Source organism: Sus scrofa, chromosome 14, assembly GCF_054392235.1.
Source record: "Sus scrofa isolate SSC_HxYL_T2T_F1_AM1 chromosome 14, Sscrofa_HxYL_maternal_Yorkshire_Landrace_v2.0, whole genome shotgun sequence".
NCBI lineage: Eukaryota > Metazoa > Chordata > Mammalia > Artiodactyla > Suidae > Sus > Sus scrofa.
Genome location: NC_139396.1, coordinates 20,419,899 through 20,442,652, shown reverse-complemented (window position 1 = coordinate 20,442,652; position 22,754 = coordinate 20,419,899). Strand labels below are relative to the sequence as shown.

Genomic DNA, 22,754 nt, shown 5'->3' with positions numbered 1-22,754 from the left:
GTTCCTGGGTCAGGGATCAAACCTACACCACAGCAGTGACAAAGCCAGATCCTGAACCCATTGCACCACAGAACTCTTAGGGGGTCTCGTATCTTTCTATAACAACAACTCCAAATTATGATGAGGTACTATTTTCTATCCACTTATAGAATAAATGCAACCCTCCTAGTGAACAATTTGGCAATCCATTCTCCCAGTGATTCCATGTCTAGAAATTTATCAAAAAACAAAAACAAAAAACAATGGACAATCACAAAACTATAGCTACAGTGATGTTCTGAGCAGGGTTCACAACAGGGAAAACTGGAAATAAAAATGTTTAATTGGCCCCACTGATTCAGTAAGTGACAGTACATCTTTTTTTTTTTTTTTTTTTTTGTCTTTTTGCCATTTCTTGGGCTGCTCCCGCGGCATATGGAGGTTCCCAGGCTACGGGTCGAATTGGAGCTATAGCCGCTGGCCTACACCACAGCCATAGCAATGCAGGATCCGAGCCGCATCTGTGACCTACACCACAGCTCACGGCAACGCCAGATCGTTAACCCACTGAGCAAGGACAGGGATCGAACCTGCAACCTCATGGTTCCTAGTTGGATTCGCTAACCACTGAGCCACGATGGGAACTCCAGTGACAGTATATCTTTATAATCAAATAAGAGCATAGCTGTTAAAAATCACAGAAAAAACATAAAGACGTTTGAAAAACAAATGTAGAATATACGACCATGTGAAAAATTTTATGCACACAATTATCCATACAGATATGTAGAAGAAAGACTTTTAAAATATACATGAAATTAATATGTTTTTTCTTTTTGGTAGTACCCATGGCATGTGGAAATTCTGAGGCCAAGGACCGAACCCACACCACAGTGGCATATCAAATCCCTTAAGTATAATGCTGGATCCTTAACCTGCTATGCCACCAGGGGAACTCCAAAATATACATTAATTTTTTTTTTTTTTTTTTTTTTTTTTTTGCTCTTTAGGGTCGCACCTGTGGCATCTGAAAGTTCCCAGGCTAGGGGTCAAATCAGAGCTGCAGCTGCCAGCCTACACCACAGCCACAGCAACACATGATCCGAGCCACATCTGCCACCTACACCACAGCTCACGGCAGTGCTGGATCCCCGACCCACTGAGCGAGGCCAGGGATCCAACTCGAGACCTCAAGGATCCTAGTCACACTCATTTCCCCTGCGCCACAATGGGAACTCCCAGATAATTCTACTTTTAAAGCATGATTTCACCAGTTCTAAAAGAATTAAAGATCTAATATAGATACCGCTTCTGCCCAATTTATTTAATAACTTAATTTGACTAAAAAAGTAGAGCAACAAAAAATTTAATGGATGCCTCAATGAATACTAAAGACAAACACAGTAATTAGAATAATTTACTACTTTTAAAATTCATTAGTCAAACTTTCCGATTACTGTACCTTAAATGCCCAAGCTGTCTGAATGCTTTGCAGCCAAAATTTACAAAGAGTGCTTAAAAATATTTTTAAACATGTTAAAATACGGGGGTTATTGATAAAGTGATTTAAGTGCTTTCAACTAGATCTAACTGAAGACAATGTTTAGAATTTCCCAAAGAAATAGCAAAAAGACAAAAAAAAAAAAAAAAAAAAAAAAAAAAAAAAGGAGTTCTCGGCGTGGCGCAGTGGTTAACGAATCCGACTAGGAACCATGAGGTTGCGGGTTCGGTCCCTGCCCTTGCTCAGTGGGTTAACGATCCGGCATTGCCGTGAGTTGTGGTGTAGGTTGCAGACGCGGCTCGGATCCTGCGTTGCTGTGGCTCTGGCGTAGGCCAGTGGCTACAGCTCTGATTCGACCCCTAGCCTGGGAACCTCCATATGCCGCAGAAGCGGCCCAAAGAAATAGCAAAAAGACAAAAAAAAAAAAAAAAAAAAAAAAAAAGAATTTCCCTAAATAACAAGTGATACATACACTAAGAGTTATCTAATATCAGGGAAATGCTGATGATTGCTGAAGTTGGGTGAAAGCAATTTGGGATTTATAATACACTATTTTTTTTTAACAATGATATATTGAGAGTTACAACTGTGGCACAGCGGGTTAATGACCTGACATTGTCTGAGGATGTGGGTTTGATCGCTAGCCTCACTCAGTGGGTTACAGATCTGGCATTGCTGTGGCTGTGGTGTAGGCCTCAGCTGCAGCTCTGATTCAAACCCCCAGCCACATGCCACAGGTGTGGCCTTAAAAAGAAAAAAAAAATTATATATTAAACAAATTCTTACATTTTAAATTCTAATTGCTACTTCAGATTCAAATATCAGTAAGAGAAACAAATAAAAGTTAAAGCTTATTTACATGAGTTGAAATAGTATATATAAAAGCAAATATGAACATGTCAGATTACTGGAAGAAGGTATACGAACACCAACACACTCTGGTCCTCCCTAGATAGTTCAATCAAAGAGCAGGGATGTGAAATTAACAAGCAAAATTTTCTTTTAATTTAAAATGAGAGTTCCAGAGTTCCTGTCGTGGCTCAGCAGTTAACGAATCTGACTAGCATCCATGAGGACCCAGGTTCAATCCCTGGCCTCCCTCAGTGGGTTAAGGATCCAATGTTGACCTGAGCTGTGGTGTGGGTCACAGATGTGACTCAGATCCAGGGTTGCTGTGGCTGTGGCACATGCCAGCAGCTACAGCTCCAATTCGACCCCTAGCCTGGGAACCTCCATATGCTGCGGGTGTGGCCCTAAAAAGCAAAAATAAATAAAGTAAATAAAGAGATAACTTTAAGCAAATTAAGTTAATTAATTAAATGAAATGAGAGTTGCTTGAAGAAAAGGATGACTTTGCTTTATATTCAATCTGAATACATTATTTTTAACAGCCTCAGTCTCTGGTATTTTCTTGGGAAAGGGTCTAAAATGTTCTTAAGTATCATTCAACAGGTAGTCAATAAACAAATAGCAATACTATAAACTAATACCAAAACACTTCATTCAATTGAGGACATACGGAATTACAGCCAAAGGCAAATAAAAGGCTGCATTATGTCGTGATCCAAACAATCCAAAGATAAAAGTAGAGAAAACTGAATTAAACATCTATAATCACTTTCCTTGTCTCTTATCTCCAGAAGCTATAAATAGCTTTCTTGGGAATAAAAGGTGACCAAGTACACAGCACCTAGTACCTTTCATTGCTATAATTGTGTGTACTAATTTCCATGTAACTTGACTTAGTCATCTGATTAACGCTTTAATATCAGCTCTGGTAACAGCATCGGAGCTAAAGTTGCCAGCCTATGTCACAACCACAGCAACGCAGGATCCAAGCCATATCTGAGACCTACACCACAGCTCCTGGCAACGCTGGGTCCCGATCCACTGAGCCAGGCCAGGGATTGAGCCTGCGTCCTTGTGGATACTAGTCGGATTCATTTCCACTCTCCAATGACTTTCTAACAAGCTTAGGGCTGCTGCTGATGCAGGGACCATTTCTTTGGTAATAAAGCTGATCCAGAAGAAATATTAATTTCTATCTACCCATGTTCCCAAAAAGGTAAACTGAGAGTGTAGAAAACGTTTCTGTACTTTGCCCAATAGTTTAAATAAGTCCCTGGAGTTCCTGCCACAGTGCAGTGGAAACGAATCTGACAAAGAACCATGAGGATGCGGGTTCAATCCCTGGCCTTGCTCAGTGGGTTAACGATCCAGCACTGCCGTGAGCTGTGGTGTAGGTCTCAGACTTGGCTCGGATCTGGAGTGGCTGTGACTGTGGTGGAGGCCAGCGGCTAGAGCTGCGATTCGACCCCTAGCCTGGGAACCCCCATATGCCATGGGTGCGGCCCTAAAAAAGCAAAAAATAAATAAACAAATAAAAAAGAAAAACTATTTAAAAAATTAGTTTAAAAAGTTCCAAAAGTACCATCCCAACTATCTTGTCATCAAGAAAAGAATTCCTGAGAAGAAATTAGTGGCTACCACTAGGGAAAGGGAAGGGAGAGGGAAAGATGGGGTAGGAGATTAAGAAATACAAACTACTATACATAAATAAACTACGAGGATATAATGCACAACACAGGGAATAGAGCCGATATTTTATAATAACTCTGAGTATAAAATCTTTAAAAATTGTGAATCACTACGCTGTACACCTAAAACTTACATAATGTTACAAATAAACTATATCCCAATTCTAAAAAAATGTTTAAAGACACTAGATTTTTTATCAAGACTCCCTTAATGATTTAACTTGATGACTATTTTTTCCTCAGTAAGTGTCTTATTTTGATAATCAATATTTAAAAGCACCATGCTTTAAATTTTCAACTATTACAATTCTACTACAAACCAGTAAATGCCTGACACATACTATGTACTTTGTTGTATGAATTTTTTAAAGAGGCGTTTTCATTGCATATATATATTTTGCTTTTTAAGGCTGCACTATGGCATATGGAAGTTCCCAGGCTAGAGGCTGAACTGGAGCTGCAGCTGCCAGCCTACACCACAGACACAGCAACTTGAGATCCGAGCCATGTCTGCAATCTACACCGCAGCTTGGCATGGCAATGCTGGCTCCTTAACCCACTGAATGAGGCCAGGGATCAAACCTGCATCTTCATGGAATACTAGTCAGATTAGTTTCCACTGTCCCACAATGGGAACTGCATGTTGTATGAATATATTACTGACTTCTTTCCTTATTCTATTTGGTATTGTGATATAAACGTAGTTCCCTTACTCTGTGCGTTCCAGTAGATCTCAAGTGAAATTACAGATTAAATCAAAATAACTGGGAGTTGCCAAGTGGCTCAGTGGAAACAAATCCAAAGAGTATCCATGAGGATGTGGGTTTGATCCCTGGCCTCACTTGGTTGGTTGGGGATTTGGCATTGCCCTGAGCCGTGGTGTAGGTCACAGACACGGCTCGGATCCCACACTGCTGTGGCTGTGGCATAGGCTGGCAGCTGCAGCTCCAATTTGACCCCTAGCCTGGCAACTTCCATATTCCATGGGTACAGCCCTAAAATGCAAAAAAAATAAAATAAAATAAAAAATAAAAATGAATCAAATAACTGACTTTTTCAAGATGCACATCAGCCAGCAGAGAGAAAAACTCCTTCTCTGGTACATGTTGGTTGATAAAACTATAGCTGACACTGTCATTCCCAGCTTAAATTGACAATATAAAAACAGAGTGGAGAGTCAAGTCTTCCATACAAATCGCTATGGTTTTTCATTTTTTGTCTACGCCGAACTCTGTGAATATAGAGAGATCCCTGGCAAACACCCAAATGTTTCAAAGCTTCCAAAGCACCACTCACTTTCACTAGTGTGAATACCAGCTGGAAAACTGATTAAAAAGTATTATATATTTGACCAATTTAAGATTATCAATACCATGGTTCATTTAGATGCTTGCTCCAACTGTTATCTAGTCTGGGTGTTTGTGACAGAAATAACATATTTTTCAGATATGAGACAACAAAACATGCAGTTCAGGAAATACGATGTGGTGGTTAATATGGGCTCACTGACTCTTCAGATGTATTACCTCAGAACAGTTACTGACGAATCTCTCTGTACAGAGAAAGGCTTCATGGTCCAAACTTGACAGGGATGCCATGAATACTAAATGAAACCACACCAAGGACACGAGGAGGAGGAGCAGGGACAGTCTTGATAGGGGCTATATTTGAATCTTTTAAAATGAAAGGAAAACATTCTCTGGAAATACCTCAATTTTACGCTTAACAGCTCCTGATCCATTTTCTAAATGTACATTAGAGGGAAACGTACCAAAGTCCCATCATACTTACAGGAATACCCTGAAATGTAAATCTACCCACTATTCAACTTCAGGAAGAAAAAAGAGCCGGATTTACATTTGAAAATTGAAACAAAGACACTACAGTTAAATTCACCTTAGATCTAGTCCCCAACTATACTTCCCTTTCAAGATGTACCTTCGATGTACATGTACTTCCCAAACAAGCTCCTGGGAAGCTAGGAAAGGTTTGTCCACCAGCTGGTGCCTAAAACACACCGAGGACCCTGGCCCCCAGGAAATACAAAAGTTTGTTTCTATTTACTTTAAAAACAAGAACGAGACTCAGCTATGCAATGTTTCTGGGCGCAGAGGGACTGCTCCAAGCACTTGAGGCCAGATTACCTGAATCCCCTAGCACCCTCAGGGACCGGAGGTGCTGCTGTCAGGACAACGGCTCTGCCAGCAAGTCTCCTGGGCTTCCTGAGACTCTCTCTCAAGCAAGCAGAGGCATCTGCACATGGAGTAATTACTGCTCAGTCCCCCTGTACCAACATGAGAAGTGGGGGGAGGCATGACCGCAGGTCAGTGGCTGCATGTAGAGTCCTCAGTGTCTTACTCCCTGGAGAGCCACAGTGGAGGCAGGCAAGGAGAGAGTGAGGCTCTCCAGTCCTGCTTTCCTGTATTTGTTTTCTATAAATACTGCATTTGTAGAAAGGATTCTATGCTGAAAAGCCAAAAACCTCATTGTTCTAGTCCAACACTGCGACTTTAGGCATGAGCTAAGGTGAACACCAGACAGATGGAAGAACCTGGTAAGGCCCACAGTGGGGCTTCCCACTCCAAGGCCAGCCTCTCCATCAGCCACTATCTCTGCTCACCCCTCAGCTATCATTTGCAAAACATGGAAACTTTTGTTTCAGTCTTTTCTTTTTTTTCTGCCCCACCCGTCTTCAAATTTGAACCGAGATTAGAAAAAAATAAATGATTCGTAACTTTTCAACTTCTCCTTTTTGCTATGTTCAAAATTTCTACTCTCTCCCTTTGCTGTATAGTAGAAACTGGCACACTACTATAAATCAACTATACTTTAATAACAGTAATTTTTAAAAAAACTTCTCCTCTTTAAGCGAGACAAGCACATCTCCTAGGAAAGCACTAGAACCAGTTCCCTGCCTCATGGAACATATAGGATGAGAAATCCTTCTGGCTGGTACACATATGAACTTCAAAAACTGAATAGGTATCTACACCTTGTACTTTAGAGAAAAAAGATGACAGACTCTCATTTTGCAAAGTTATTATGTAACCTACTTTTATTCCCCAATGTATTTAAAGTTTTTTTCATCACCTTCTATTTGTGCTGAGAGATGGCCTACCATTTATGGTAATGATATGATAATGAACAGAGGTATATTACATAAATTATCAGCTCACTGGGAATGGCAGAACTGTGAAGGTGATGGGCAAATGAATAAAATTTGAAGAACATCTTATCAAACCTCAGGGATACAAGAGCATAGTTGCCTTGTCTTATTTTTACTTTCTAAGTCATTTCTTAAACTGAATACCTACAAATATTTACATTACATATCCAAGTATCCATTTAAACAGAGACATGTTTGATTTAATCATCAGCAATTACTGAAGGGCACTTTTATTCATCTAGACGTTCCACAACAGCCCAGAAGACTCTCACACTCTGACTACGACAGTGTGGTGACCGAGAGGAACAAACCTTTCCATGTTAATAATTTGAAATTACTTGCTGTAATGAGTTGTGGGAGATGACAGGGTCAAGGAGGGGCTCCTCCATATTTAACAGTCTACGACTAAGACTCATCCCATCAGAAGTGATTTGTTAGAGAGGGTTCCATACTGCAGTAGCCTTCACCATTACTGGTGGATACCTGGTAAAATCTATTAAATACAATACAGTACCAGTGGATAGTACGTAAAATAGTATCTCAACTTTCTGTGTGAACATTTAACTACATTACACACAAAAAACGATTTCAGGGAGGAAAAAAAATGTTGCTGCTGTACCTATAGAATTTAGGATTTATAACACATTTGTCACTTGAAATTATCTTTCAACACACATATGCTTTCTCTAGATTATCAGCTCCTCATGCTTTTGAAGCATGGCTAGCAGAGTGCTAGTCAGGTCCTCAAAGCAGAGGGATTAGATCACGCACCACCACTCGGCATGCGGCAAGGCTGTATGTGAGGCCGGCTGCTCTGAGCCAGCGCTTCCTCAGACGGGGAGGAGGCTTGGCGTAGATGACCTCCTAGCTCATGGAACCAAAGGCCACAACCTGTGCTCTAAAAGGCAGGTTTCAGAATTGCTTACTTGTGGGATGTCCGCTTCTTCATCATGCTTGCAGATACACCAGCATGGCCTAAAAGAAAAGTCAGTAAAAGTCAATGAAAATTGGATAAAAAATAGTTAAACTCAAGAAAAAGTTAACTTATGAAAAACTGTTATGTAAAGACGACACTAAAATAAACCACTCTCCAAAGAAGATATACAGATGGCCAACAAGCACATGAAAAAATGCTCAACATCACCGATTATTAGAGAAATGCAAATCAAAACTACCATGAGATACCACCTCACACCAGTCAGAATGGCCATCACTAATAAGTCCACACATAACAAATGCTGGAGGAGATATGGAGAAAAGGGAACCCTCCTGCACTGTTGGTGGGAATGTAAATTGGTACAACCACTATGGAAAACAGTATAGAGGTACCTTAGAAAACTTTACATAGAACTACCATATGACCCAGCATCCCATTCTTGGGCATATATCCAGACAACACTTGCCTTGAAAAAGACACATGCACCCACATGTTCATTGCAGCACTATTCACAACAGCCAAGGCATGGAAACAACTTAAATGTCCATTGACATTTAGGAATGGATTAAGATGTGGTATATAAACACAATGGAATACTACTCAGTCATAAAAAAGAACAAAACAATGCCATTTGCAGCAACATGGATGGTACTAGAGACTCTCATATTAAGCGAAGTAAGTCAGAAAAAGAAAGACAAATACTGTATGACATCACTTATATCTGGAATCTAAAATACGGCACAAATGAATCTTTCCACAGAAAAGAAAATCATGGACATGGAGAACAGACTTGTGGCTGTTAAGGGGAAGGGGGAGGGAGTGGGATGGACTGGGAATTTGGGGTTAACCGATGCAAACTACTGCCTTTGGAATGGATAGGCAATGAGATCCTGCTGCATAGCAGTGGAAACTATTTCTAGTCACTTATGATGGAGCATGATAATGTGAGATAAAAGAATGTATATGTGTATGTGTGACTGGGTCACCTTGCTGTACGGTAGGAAATTGAAAGAACACTGTAAACCATCCATAATGTAAAAAATAAATATCATTATCAAAAAATAAAAAATAAATAAAATAAACCACAACCAACATGGAAGAAAACCATTTGTTCACTCAATTTTTAATTAGAGGATATAAGGGATTCTGGGAAGGTAAAGTGATAGGGACAGCAGTTTATCTCCCCAAATCAGCCATAAAACACAAAACCAAAAAGACATGGACAAAAACTACAACAAGAAAAGTGACCATCCCAGTCATAAAGTAATAAAAGGTATACAACTTGCCTTCTTGACACAAATAACTAGAAAACGAAAGATAGGAAACATGTGGATTCTGATGCTGGACAACAGGCAGCACAGGCAGCACAGGACTGTGGAGCCAGGTAGCAGGGGCCCTCACACCAACAGAGTGCATCCTAAGAACAATCTGTGAACTACGGGACATGAAGGGGAAACTGAGAACACTATGGTTTTCCTACATCACGAGTCAGACTGGAGTTGGGGAGGGTGGGTGGCTAGGAGCTGTGGAGCAGGGCGCTGGCATGGAGGGAGAGCTCAGAGGTGGCTCCAAACATCCAGAAGGGGCAGTATGGCCTTAAGTCTTTGGCTAGATGCTAACTGCAAAGTCATGAGAGCTGTTCAAAGTCCACCTCTTTGAACACATAGGGCGATTAGTAAAAACGATAAAAAGATGATCTCTTAGCAACAAGGCTGAAGGAGCCCTAAGAATAAAAGCTGCTATAGACGCATCCTAGCATCTGCTTCCAAAACAAAACTCCAATATTCATTAAAGCAATCAATAAAACCCAACACTCTGGAGTTCCACTGTGGCTCAGAGGGTTATGAACCTGACTAGTATCCGCGAGGATACAGGTTCGACCTCTGGCCTTGCTCAGGGGGTTAAAGGATCCGGCGCTGCCGCAAGCTGTGGTCTGGCATTGCTATGGCTGTAGTGCAGGCTGGCAGCTGCAGCTCCAATTCAACCCCTAGCCCAGGAACTTCCACATGCTGCAGGTGTGGCCCTAAAACAAAACAAAACAAAAACCCTCAACACTCCACAACACACTTCAAATGCCCAACACCCCAACTAAATTTACTAAAACTGTGGAAAAGCAGCAGAAAGTAACCCCATAACACCATAAACAGGTTATAACCAAAATGATGTAATTACCAGGCAAAGATGTTAAAAGTATCCTAACAACTATGCTCAAATAGTTAAAATAGAAAAGGGGGGGAGGGAGATGAAAATGGTGAAAAATATGAGCCCAAAAAAAAAAAAAAAAAATCACTGAATGGGATTAATGGATTAGATCCCAGAGATAAAAAAAGATCAGTGAATGTGAGACATTACAATATAACATATCCAAAATGGAACACAAAGGAAAACACTGGGGGAAATGAATGGCCTCAGTGCCTTGCAGGACATTATCAACTAGTCCAACATAAACTGAATGGACTCCATGAGAGAAAGGACAGAGGGACGAAGAGAAAGTCTGACAAAAAGAATGGCAGGAAGTTTTCTAGATCCGGTAAGTAGACAACCACCACAGAGCCCACGAACAAACTCAATGAGGCCAAAGTAGAATAAAAAGGAAGAAAAAAAACGTGCTAAGGCACATACTAATTAAATTTCTGAAAACCAACAACAAAATATTTTTAAGCAGCCAAAAAATAAAAGACACCTTGTATTTAGGGAAACAAAGAAAATACTGGCTTCAGATTTTCTGTCAGAAATGTTGTAAGCCAGCCAACGGTGGAATAAATACTTAAAGTGCTACTAATAAAATAAACAAAACAACCTACCTGTGGATTTATATATATATATATAGCACTTCCAACCAACAATACTAACAATTTCATTAAACTTAAATAAAATGCATCAATTAAGAGACCATAAAAAAAGAGAGAATTATAAATATCAGACAAAATAATTCTGGACAGAGCTATCAGGGATCAAAAGGGACATTCCAAAATGATGAAAAGGTCAATCAAGAAGCCCTAACAGGAGTTCCCATGTGGCATAGGGGGTTAAGGATTTGGCATTGGCACTGCAGCAGCTTGGGCCACATAGGTTCGATCCCAGGAACTTCTACATGCAGCAAGCATAACAATCATAAATGTATATGCACCTAATTACAGAATACCGAAATATATAAAGCAAAAACTGACAGAACTGACAAGCTCATAATTATATTTAGATATGGACACTTCTCAGTAACTGATTCCTCAGTGGGTAGGAATATCAGAAAGGATATAAAAGACGTGAACATCACAGCCAACTAGACTTGGTTGACATTCATAGAACACTAATCCAATAATGCCAAAATAAACATTTTTTCCAAGTTCCCATAAGACATTAGCCCAGAAACACCACATGCTACCCAGAATACAAATCCTCAATATACTTAAATAACTTGAAATCATAAAAAGTTATGTCCTCTGACTACATCAGAATTAAATTAGAAATAACAAGGTATTTGGAAACACCCCAATATTTGAAAATTAAACAATCTTCTAAAACTTCATGGTTCAGACACAAAATATCAATGAAAACTCAACTATCTTTCAAATTAAAATGAAAACATAAGCTATCAATACCTGTGGAATGCTGCAAGAGCAGTACTTAACTATATTGATCAAAATTTGTACTAAATAACAAGAATATAAAGAAAAGAAAGGACTTTAAACTCAGAATAATGATTCCCCTGGGTGGAAGAAGACTTCTGGATTATCTGCAAAGTTCTCTCTCCTTGGCCTTAGATTAAAATGTACATTTTTTAAACATCAATTTCTATACTGATGTTACACTTACAATTCTAAAAAGTTAAATGAAAAAGGAAATAGAGTCAACTAGTCTAAGTTTTATCCCTTCTACTTCATGGATTAAAAGTAGCAAGACAAGCAATGCCCTGATTGCTAAGAGAACCATTCTCTCCAACTTTTACCCAGCATGTTTACACACACTGAACCAACCATGGATGAAGGTAAGATACAGACTGAAGAGAGCAAATCTATCTGAACCATCCCTGGAAAACCCTTAGGCTTAGAGTAGATGGGGGTGAGAATATAAGAAAATGCAAAGGCAGACATGAAAATGCAGGCTTCGATCAAGGTCTGCTGGAACTGTACTAGGTGTCAGAATCCCCTCCCTCCCTCTCTTCCTCAGTAAAGATTCAAGAAAAGTGCAGGTGACTTTAGCATTTGGTGCACCCCCAGCCTAATACCCATACCCCTGTCCCTGCATCCTAGACACTTACCAGGCCTCACACACACTACACTCCCCACAAAGCTGACTTTCTCAGATGAACATCATGGCAGAAACAATCTAATGATCACTCGAGAAAGGTAAGCCACTCATTATTAATCCTTAATCTTTAAGTATAAATGGACAATGATCAATAGGTAAAAAAAAAAAAAAAAAAAAACAAAACCAGTGGTGGGAGTTCCCACTGTGGCAACCTGTGCCAGGTTAAGGATCTGGCATCGTCTCTGCAGTGACTTGGGTTGCTACTGAGGCATGGGTTCAATCTCCAGCCCAGCTCCACTTTTTGGTCTGAGTTACTTCTTAGCACAGAGGCTATTATTCAAAATCTCTGCCTTCCAACAGGTTCTAATGAAAAAAGCAGAAAACAAGCAAAAACAAATGGGTAATATAAAAGTGGAAAGACTGAAATTATGAGAAAAAATTAAAAAGACATGGCAGAGGTCAAAAGCAATAAAACAGAACTGAAGAATGTCTTGAGGAGTTCCCACTATGGCTCAGCAGGTTAAGAACTTGACATAGTCTCTGTGAGGATGCAAGTTCTACCCCTGACCTTGCTCAGTGGGTTAAGGATCAGCAGTCGCTGCAAGCTACACTATAGGTCTTATATGCAGCCAGGATCAGTGCAGCTATGGCTGTGGCCGAGGCCAGCAGCTACAGCTCCGATTCGACCCCTAGCCTGGGAACCTCCACATGCTGTGGATGCGGCCCTGAAAAAAGACAAAAAAAAAAAAGACACAAATCATGAACATGAAAAATGAAAGGGGGAACATCACTACAGATCCCATATACAAGGTATATATGAGGTAAACTACAAAACTCTGATGAAATTAAAGAGCTATATAAATGACAGATATTCTATGTCATAGATAAGACTCAACACTGTTAAGACGTCAGTTCTTTCCAAAAAGTTATTTTGTAGATATCAATGAACTGATTCTACAGTTTATATGGAGAAGCAAAAGACACAGGATAGCAAACAGAATAATGAAGTTCAAGAACAAACTCGGAGGACTGACACACCGGCCTTGCAGACATGCTATATGGCTGCACTATACACACACACACATACACACACACACAAAATGCACAGTGGGGCACTGACGACAGAATGGACAAGAGATCAATGGAACACAACAGAGAGCACACAAACAGTCCCCTATAAATACAGTCAACTGATCTTAGACAAATGAGCAAAGGAAATATGATGGAGAAAAGAGTGTTTTTAACAGATGGTGCTGGGCCAACTGGACATCCACATTTTAAAAAAAAGATGTAAAATGAAAAACCATAAACTCCTAAAAGATAACATAGGAGAAAAATCTAAATAACCTTAGTTATGCTGAAGATCTTTTAAACACAATGCCAAAGGCACAATCCATGAACGAAATAATTGTTAAGTTAGATTTCATTAAAACTAAAACTTCTCTTTGAAAGGCACTGTCAAGACACTAAGATGAGGAGTTCCCGTCGTGGTGCAGTGGTTAACGAATCTGACTAGGAACCATGAGGTTGCAGGTTCATTCCCTGGCCTTGCTCAGTGGTTAAGGATCCAGCATTGCCGTGAGTTGTGGTGTAGGTCGCAGACGCAGCTCGGATCCCGTGTTGCTGTGGCTCTGGAGTAGGTGGGTGGCTACAGCTCGGATTCGACCCCTAGCCTGGGAACCTCCATATGCCGTGGGAACGGCTCAAGAAAAGGCAAAAAGACAAAAAAAAAAAAAAAAAAAAAAAAAAGACACTAAGATGAGAAAAAACTTGCAAAAGACCTATCTAATAAAGTGCTATTTTGGGGGTTTGTTTTTGGATTTGGTCACACCTGCAGGATGCAGAAGTTCTTAGGCTAGGGATCAAACCTACGCCACAGCAGTGACGATGATGCTGGATCCTTATCTCAACTCGATGATCCACTAGGGAACTCCTGATAAAGTACTGCTATCTATCAAATACAGAACTCTCAATAAAAGAAAACTGATTAAAACTAAAGACCTTATCAGACACCTCCCCAAAGAAAATATAGAGATGGTAAATAAACATATGAAAAGATGCTCTATAGTTGTATGTCACCAGGAAAACACAAACTCAAAACAGTGATAAACCACAACACACCTATTAGAATGGTGAACATCCAAAACATGTACTGACAGTACTACATGCTGGAGAAGATGTGATAATGCAAATTTGACAGCTTACAAAACTTTTACCATATGATCCACCAATTATGCATTATGCTCTCTGGCATAATTTCACCCAAAGGAGGTGAAAACTTCTTTTACAGAAAAGCCTGGACATGAATGTTTATAGCACCTTTATTCATAATTGCTGAAACTTGGAAGCAACCAACAAGATGTCCTTCAGCAGATGAATAGACAAATAATCGATGGCATATCCAGACAACAGACTGTTATTATTCAGTACTGGAAAAGAAATGCGATTAAGCTATCAAGCCATGAAAAGACATGGAGGAATCTTAAGCGCATAATACCAACTGAAAAAATGCAATCTGATAAGGCTACATATTTCACGACTCCAACTATATGATATTCTAAGAAAGGCAAAACTATGGATACAATAAAAGGTCAGTGGTTGCAAAGGGTTAAGTCAGAGGTAGGGAGTGAAGAGTTGGGAGCACAGGGGATTTTTAAGGCAGTGAAACCCTTCTTTTTTTTTTTTTGGAAGTTTCCAAGCTAGGGATCAAATCAGACCTGCAGCTGCCGGTCTATGCCACAGCCACAACACCAGAACCAAGCTGCAAATGTGACCTACACACGCTACAGCTCACTGCAACGCCAAGTCCTTAACCCACCAAGTGGGGCCAAGGACGAAACCTGCATCCTCATGGATGCTAGTTGGGTTCATTACCGCTGAGCCACAACAGGAACTCTGGCAATAAAACCATTCTGCATGATACTATAATGGTGGATTTGTGTCATTCTGCATTTGTCAAAATCCAGAGAACATACAACTCCAATAGTGAATACTACAGCAAACGACACGCTTTGGATGATGATGATGAGTCAGCACAATGTTACATCCATTGTAACAAAAGTATAATTGATTGGGTGTGGGACGCTGCTAGTGCGAAAAGCTAGGAACAGATAGGGAATGTATTGGAGATCATTGTAGGACTTTCGGTTGTGGCTCAACGGCAACAAATCCGACTAGTATCCATGAGTATGCGGGTTCGATCAACTCACTCATTCCTCCCCTGTGAGTCCCTCTCCCTCTTGTGAAATTTCCTTGGGAGGCTGTCAGGGTAACGCTTTCCCTGCAGATCAGAGATTTTAATTACTCTGGTGTTATATGACCCACAGTAGTCTCTAGGGTTGTTACTTCAACAAAAAGTAAAGACTTTATAACTTTAAGGGAGAAATCAAGAAATCTGAGAAGTAATAAATATTCTTATCATACAAGCAGGAAATCTGAAAATCCATCTCCAGAGAAAACATCCACAAATAGGTACAAAAAGCAGAGACACTAAGACACTCATAAGAGATAGAGCTAATTCCAGAAAGGTTTTTTTAAAGTGTAATTTATAGCCTCAGATGTATAAGCTATGTGTTTCTATGAAAAAAAAAAACACATATGAAAACAAAAAAGAGCTCCTAGAAATTTAAAATGCTTACTGAAAAAAATAATTTTACAATTTGGAAAATAAAGTCTGTAAACTCCCTCGGAAAGAGTAAGATGAAAATGACGGAGTTCCCGTCATGGCTCAGCGGCAATGAGCCCAACTAGGATCCATGAGGATGGGGGTTTGATCCCTGACCTTGCTCAGTGGGTAAGGATCCTGAGTTGCCATGAGCTGTGGTGTAGGTTGCAGACATGGCTCAGATCTCGCATTGCTGTGGCTGTGGCCAATTTGACCCCTAGCCTGGGAACCTCCATATGCCACAGGTGGTGTGACCCTAAAAAGACAAAAAAAAAAAAAAAAAAAAAGAATAAGATAAAAATTAGTAATTGGAGAAAGTTAAAAAAAATCAACCTAAGAAACATAATATTCATGTAACATGCATTCCAAAGAGGAGAAAATGGAAAATAATTTTGTAGTTAAAGGAAGAATCTAAGGACCAAAAAGCCTAAAATGATAAATGAAAAAGACCCAAGGAGTTCCTGTTGTGGCACAGTGGAATGAATCCGACTAGTATCCTTGAGGACATGGGTTGGATCCCTGGCCTCGCTCAGTGGGTTAGGGATTCAGCATTGATCATGAGCTGTGGTGTAGGCTGCAGATGCAGCTTGGATATAGAGTTGCTGTGACTGTGGTGCAGGCAAGCAGCTGCAGCTCCAATTCAACCCCTAACCTTGGAACTTCCATATGCCACCAGTGCAGTCCTAAAAAGCATTAAAAAAAAAAAAAAAAAAAGAAAAAGAAAAAGATCCAAACTAGTATACACTGTCATAAAGTTTCAGAACACAAAAAAGAACAATTCTAAAAGTTTCTCAAGAAGCGAGGAAAAACTCTGGACACATACAAAGGTCCAGAAATGAAAATGGCATCCAACTTCCCCAAAGAGAGACACTAAAGTCTCAAAGACAATGAACAGAGCATTGCCTGGAAAGTTCTGATTGAAAAAGTTCTTTTCAACCTAGAATCCTTTTCCTGCCAAATATAGATCATGAAAGTATAGAAAAAACAATGTTGATGCTAGGTCTCAAAAAAACTTCATCTTCTATAAGCATTTTTCAGAATTGTTATTAAAGACAATTTCAAACATGCACAAAAGAATGAATGAATCACCACACATTCTACCTGTACCTTTAACCATCAACTCATTCACTGCCTACTCTTTTGAAGATGTACACGCTTCACTTATCAGTAAACACTGAGAGAAAATGCACAGCAACCAGGAAAAAGGAGAATCTAACATACAAGGGAGGAAAAAGGAATTCCAAGGATGACAATGCTACAGTAGGTCAAGAGAGTAATCAACAGATTAGAAAAGGACAGAAGGCTCTAGAAAAAAAGACTCTAAGAAAAACATAGACAGATGGATTATTTATCACATTTGGCATGGAAGAAATTATACTGAGAGGAGTTTTATAAAGCTGCTGGATGGTTTGAGAAATTTAAACAAAAAGAAAAAAAATAAAGCAACCACTAAATTCCAAGAAAAACATAATGTACAAAAAAAGTCATCATACTGAATTACCTGACTCAGAAGTTCAGTATTAGTGTTCCCGTCATGGCTCAGTGGCTAACATATCCAACTAGGAACCATGAGATTGCAGGTTTGTTCCCTGGCCTTGCTCAGTGGGTTAAGGATCTGGCCTTGCCATGAACTGTGGTGTAGGTTGCAGACATGGCTCAGATCTGGTGTTGCTGTGGCTCTCGCATAGGCCAGGTGGCTACAGCTCTGATTCGACCCCTAGCCTGGGAACCTCCACATGCCGCGGGAGCAGCCTAGGCAATGGAAAAAAAAAAAAAAAATTCAGTATTTATGTAGTAATCATAATAGAAACAATAAACACAATTTTAGCCAAAATCATCTTAGAAAGCAAAAGAACTAAAATTGTCACTGTTTGCAGATGACATGATGCTTATACACAGAAAATCATAAAGATGCTACCACAAAACTACTAGAGTTCATCAATGAATTTGGTAAAGTTGCTGGATACATATACACAGAAATCTACTGCATTTCCATGTACTAACAACGAAATATCAGAAGAAAAAATAAGGCAACAACCCCATTTACCACTACATCAGAAAGAATAAAATATGTAGGAATAAATCTACCTAAGGCGGCAAAAGACCTGTACTCAAAAAACCATAAGACACCAATGAAATAATCTGAAAACAGCACAAACAGATGGAAAGATATACTGAGTCATTAGACTGGCATAATCAATATTGTTAAAATGACCATACTACCCAAAGCAAGCTACAGATTCATTGTAATCCCTATCAAATTACCAATGGCATTTTTCACAGAACTAGCACAAAAAAAATCATAAATTTCTATGTAAAACAAAAGCTCTCGAATATCCAAAACAATCTTGAGAAAGAACAGAGCTGGGGAAACCACATTCCCTTTAGACTATACCACAAAGCTACAGTCATCAAAACAGTATGGTAATGCTACAAAAAGAGACATATAGCTCAATGAAACAGAATAAAAGGCCCAGAAATACACGCAAACACCTATGGTCAAGCAGTCTACAACAAAGGAGGTAAGAACATACAATGGAGAAAAGACAGTCTCTTCAATAAGTGGTGCTAGGAAAACTGGAAAGCTACATGTAAACAATAAAATTAGAACATTCTTTAATACCATATACAAAAATAAATTCAAAAGACCTAAATCTAAGACCAGGTATATAAAACTCCTAGAGGAAAACAAAGGATGGACACTCTCTGACATAAAATGCAGCAGTATTTTTTGTGATGTCTTCTGGAATGATGGAAATAAATACAAAAATAAATAAGTGAGACCTAATTAAACTTAACATTTTTTGCACAGCAAAGGAAACCATAAACAAAATGAAAAGACAACTATGGACTGGGAGAAAATATTTTCAAAAGATGCTACTGACAAGGGATTAATTTCCAAAACATACAAAAAGTTCATATAGCTTAATATAAAAAAAAAAAATCCAATCAAGTTGGGCATAAGACCTAAACAGACATTTGTCCAAAAAAACTAAATATAGAACTACCATATGATCAGCAATCCCACTCCTGGGCATATATTTGGAGGTAACTCTAAAAGGTACATGCACCCCAATGTTCATAGGAGCACTGAATAGCAAAGACATGGAAGTAACCTAAATGTGCATCGAGAGATGAATGGCTAAAGATGTGGTACATGGATTTCCCAGGCCTGGGGGTTAGTGGGTTAAGGATCCACTGCTGTCACTGCTATGGCTTCAGTTACTTCTGTGATGCAAATTTCACCCCCGGCCTGAAAACTTCCACATGCTATGGGTGCAGCCCCCCAAAAAAGAATAAGATATGTACAATGGAGTATTATTCAGCCATAAAAATAAATTGAGATAATGCCACTGCAGTTGGCTTCTTAACCCCACTGCACCCACAGTGGAACTCTTAAGTCAATATTTAATTTTTTTAGTTAAAATATAGCTAATTTACAATCTTACTGTAGTTTCAACTATACAACAAAGTGATTCAGTTATACTTATGTGTGTGTGTTTGTGTATGTACTCTTTCAGATTTTTTTCCATTATAGGTTATTGCAAGATTGAATATAGTTCCTTGTGGTATACAGAAGGTCCTTATTGTTTACCTGTTTTATATATAGTAAATCCCAAACTCCTATTTTATCCCTATGCTCCAATACTGTCCCCTTTGGTAACCATAAATTTGTTTTCTATGTCTGTGAGTCTATTTCTCTTTTTTTTTTGGTCTTTTTGCCATTTCCTGGGCTGCTCCCGTGGCATATGGAGGTTCCCAGGCTAGCGGTCTAATCGGAGCTGTAGCTGCCAGCCTATGCCAGAGCCACAGCAACGCGAGATCCGAGCTGCGACCTACACCACAGCTCATGGCAACGCCGGATCGTTAACCTACTGAGCAAGGGCAGGGATCAAACCCGCAACCTCATGGTTCCTAGTCAGATTCGTCAACCACTGCACCACGACGGGAACTCCTATTTATATTTTTAAAATAAGTTCATTTGTTTTTTTTTTTTAGGTTCCACATATAAGTGACATCAAAATATTTGTCTTTCCCTGTCTTAACTTCACTTAGTATCTATAGGTTTATCCACTTGCTGTAAATGGCATTATCTCATTTATTTTTATGGCTGAGTAGTATTCCATTGTATGTATCTTCTTTTTTTTTGGCTGCACCCATAGCATGTGGAAGTTTTCAGGCCAGGGATCAAACCTGCTACCAGCCTACACCACAGCCACAGCAATGTGGGATCCTAGCTGCATCTGCAATCTACACCACAGCTCATGGCAACACCAGATCCTTAACCCACTGAGCGAGGCCAGGGATCCAACCTGTATCCTCATGGATACTTGTTGGGTTCATAACCTGCTGAGCCAAAATGGGAACTTCAGATCAAGAGAAATTTGTATACTCAATTACTTACAAATTTTGAAGGTAAAAATTAGAATGGAGTGTCTACTTTTTGATATGTCTTTGACACTATGTGGCATTTCACCTATGAATCTTCATTAACGTGATAAAAATAAAACCAGGGTTTTAAAAATATTTAAATACAGCAAATATTGTTGTTAATCTGAGTATTAGGTACACAGCTATCTATTAGTACCATTCCCTGTGTCTATCAGTATGATTAAAAGTATGTCTAAGAGGTGAAAAACTGTAACCTTTGGCAAATTAGTAAAAATGGAAGGGTTCCCATTGTGGCTCAGCAGGTTAAGGACACAACACTGTCTCTCTGCAGATGCAGATTCAATCCCTGGCCTCACTCAGGGGTTAAGGATTCAGCGTTGCCCCAAGCTGTAGCAGAGGTCACCGATGCAGCTCAGATCCAGTGGCTGTGGCTGTGGTGTAGGCCAGCAGCTGCAGCTTTGATTTGATCCCAGCCTGGGAACTTTCATATGCCACAGGAGTGGCTCTAAAAATAAAAATAATAATAATAATAATAAAATGGAGGCTAAGGCTATGGGAAAAAAAATATGAAAAAATACCATATAAAAGGACTTACTGCCCAATGTCATTAGGTATATCTAAACTACCACTCCAGCAATCAATTAAATTCCAACATAATTATACAGATAAACCTAAGTTATTTTAAAAATAGAAATCCCTAATGTGTTGAACGAGATATATAAAGAGAAAGCAAAAATTCAGTTTTCAAATTTTTATTGATCACTCATGCCCTATGTCAAAGAGTGTCAGGTACTGGAGGTTGTCCACTGTGGTGGTTTTAAAACATGACCACTAATTCACTGACACTCCTCCAATGAAGGAGAGTGCAGGCCTATTCCCTTTAACCTGGACAGACCTCTGTGACTGCCTCAATGAACAAAATGCAGCAGAGGTCAACCTGTATGACTTCCAAGGGTCCAAGAGAAGAGACCATACCACTGTCCTTAATTTCTCTCGGGATACCTGCTCTGGGAGCCATCATGCTGCAAGTCTAGATACTCAATGGCCTACAGACAAAGAAGACATCTTATGAGTCCTACCTATTGAAGGCCCCCACTGCAGCCTTTGAGACAGACTGAGGGCATAGCGGGGCCACAATAGCATCTCTGGAATGCCTACCTGGGCTTCCTGCTGCATGAAATAAGAAAGCACCCCTTTTGGGTGAATTTTCCTTATTCACAAATGGGCATGTTCGTCACTGAAACAGCGATTTGAAAGCAACAGAGCCTTTGTCTATATTAACAGGAAGAATGACTGAGACAATTTTATAAATAATACTGATAAAGAGATCAGCAATCTCTCTAAAATAGAGTATATTAAAGACAGTGAAAAACAATACATGACCACAGGGTCTCAGATGTTAAAATATCTGACAATGGGCCTACTAGAATTTACAGAGTACCTACTTTGTCATTCTTTAGCCCTATATGCTCTAAGAAATATCAAAGAACAAGAAAACACAAGAGCAAAGTTCTGACTAGAATTAAAAACATCTTTTGGTTTAGCTCTGTCATTTATACCACACTACACACATCACTTTAATCAACTCTCTCTCCTATCAAGATGACTTTAAATCAATGAAGAAAACAGGAGTACTGAATTTAGAACAATGTGCATAAAGAGAACTGGGGGCGGGGGAGAAACAGTTCCTCTTGTGGTTCAATGGATTAAGAACCCAACTAGAATCCATGAAGATGCGGGTTCTATCCCTGGCCTCACTCAGTGGGTCAATGATCCAGCGGTGTGGTGAGCTGTGGTGTATGTAGGTCACAGACTTGGCTCCAGATCCCATGTTGCTGTGCCTGTCGTTGGCAGCTGCCACTCTGATCCAACCCCTAGCCTGGGAACTTCCATATGCTGCACCGTGCAGCCCTAAAAAGCAAAGAAAAAAAAAAAAAAAGAACTTGGGGGTATGAACTACTCTTTCAAATGATACAAACATGGGGGGTTTCACTGTTCAACAAAAACTCAACAGCAATTTTTGCAACAAATGAGATGAAATAAACATTTTATTCTAAGTAGCATGATCAACAAAAATAATGCTTTTTGCAGAGCAGCTATAATGTGCCGGGCACCTAGCTAAGCGCCTGACACATCAATGCATCTACTCTTCATAATAACCCCAATAAGTACAGACCACAACAGTCCCATTGCTCAGATGAGAAAAACCAAGGCTTAAGAAGATGCAAAATTCAGAGTTCCCATCGTGGCTCAGCGGAAACAAATCCGACTAGGAACCACGAAGTTGAGGGTTCAATCCCCGGCCTTGCTCAATGGGTTAAGGATCTGGC

The 22,754-nt window shown here is 39.6% G+C and overlaps 1 protein-coding gene across 1 annotated transcript in view; it reads right to left on the bottom strand.

The window, feature by feature from the left end:
- SPIN1 (spindlin 1) overlaps positions 1–22,754 on the bottom strand; it is a gene marked incomplete at its 3' end in the record, with an annotated part of 64,221 nt that overhangs the window by 16,374 nt on the left and 25,093 nt on the right. The window contains 1 exon segment of the mRNA NM_001195370.1: positions 8,110–8,158. Within this exon segment, the coding sequence (NP_001182299.1) occupies positions 8,110–8,158 (49 nt within the window).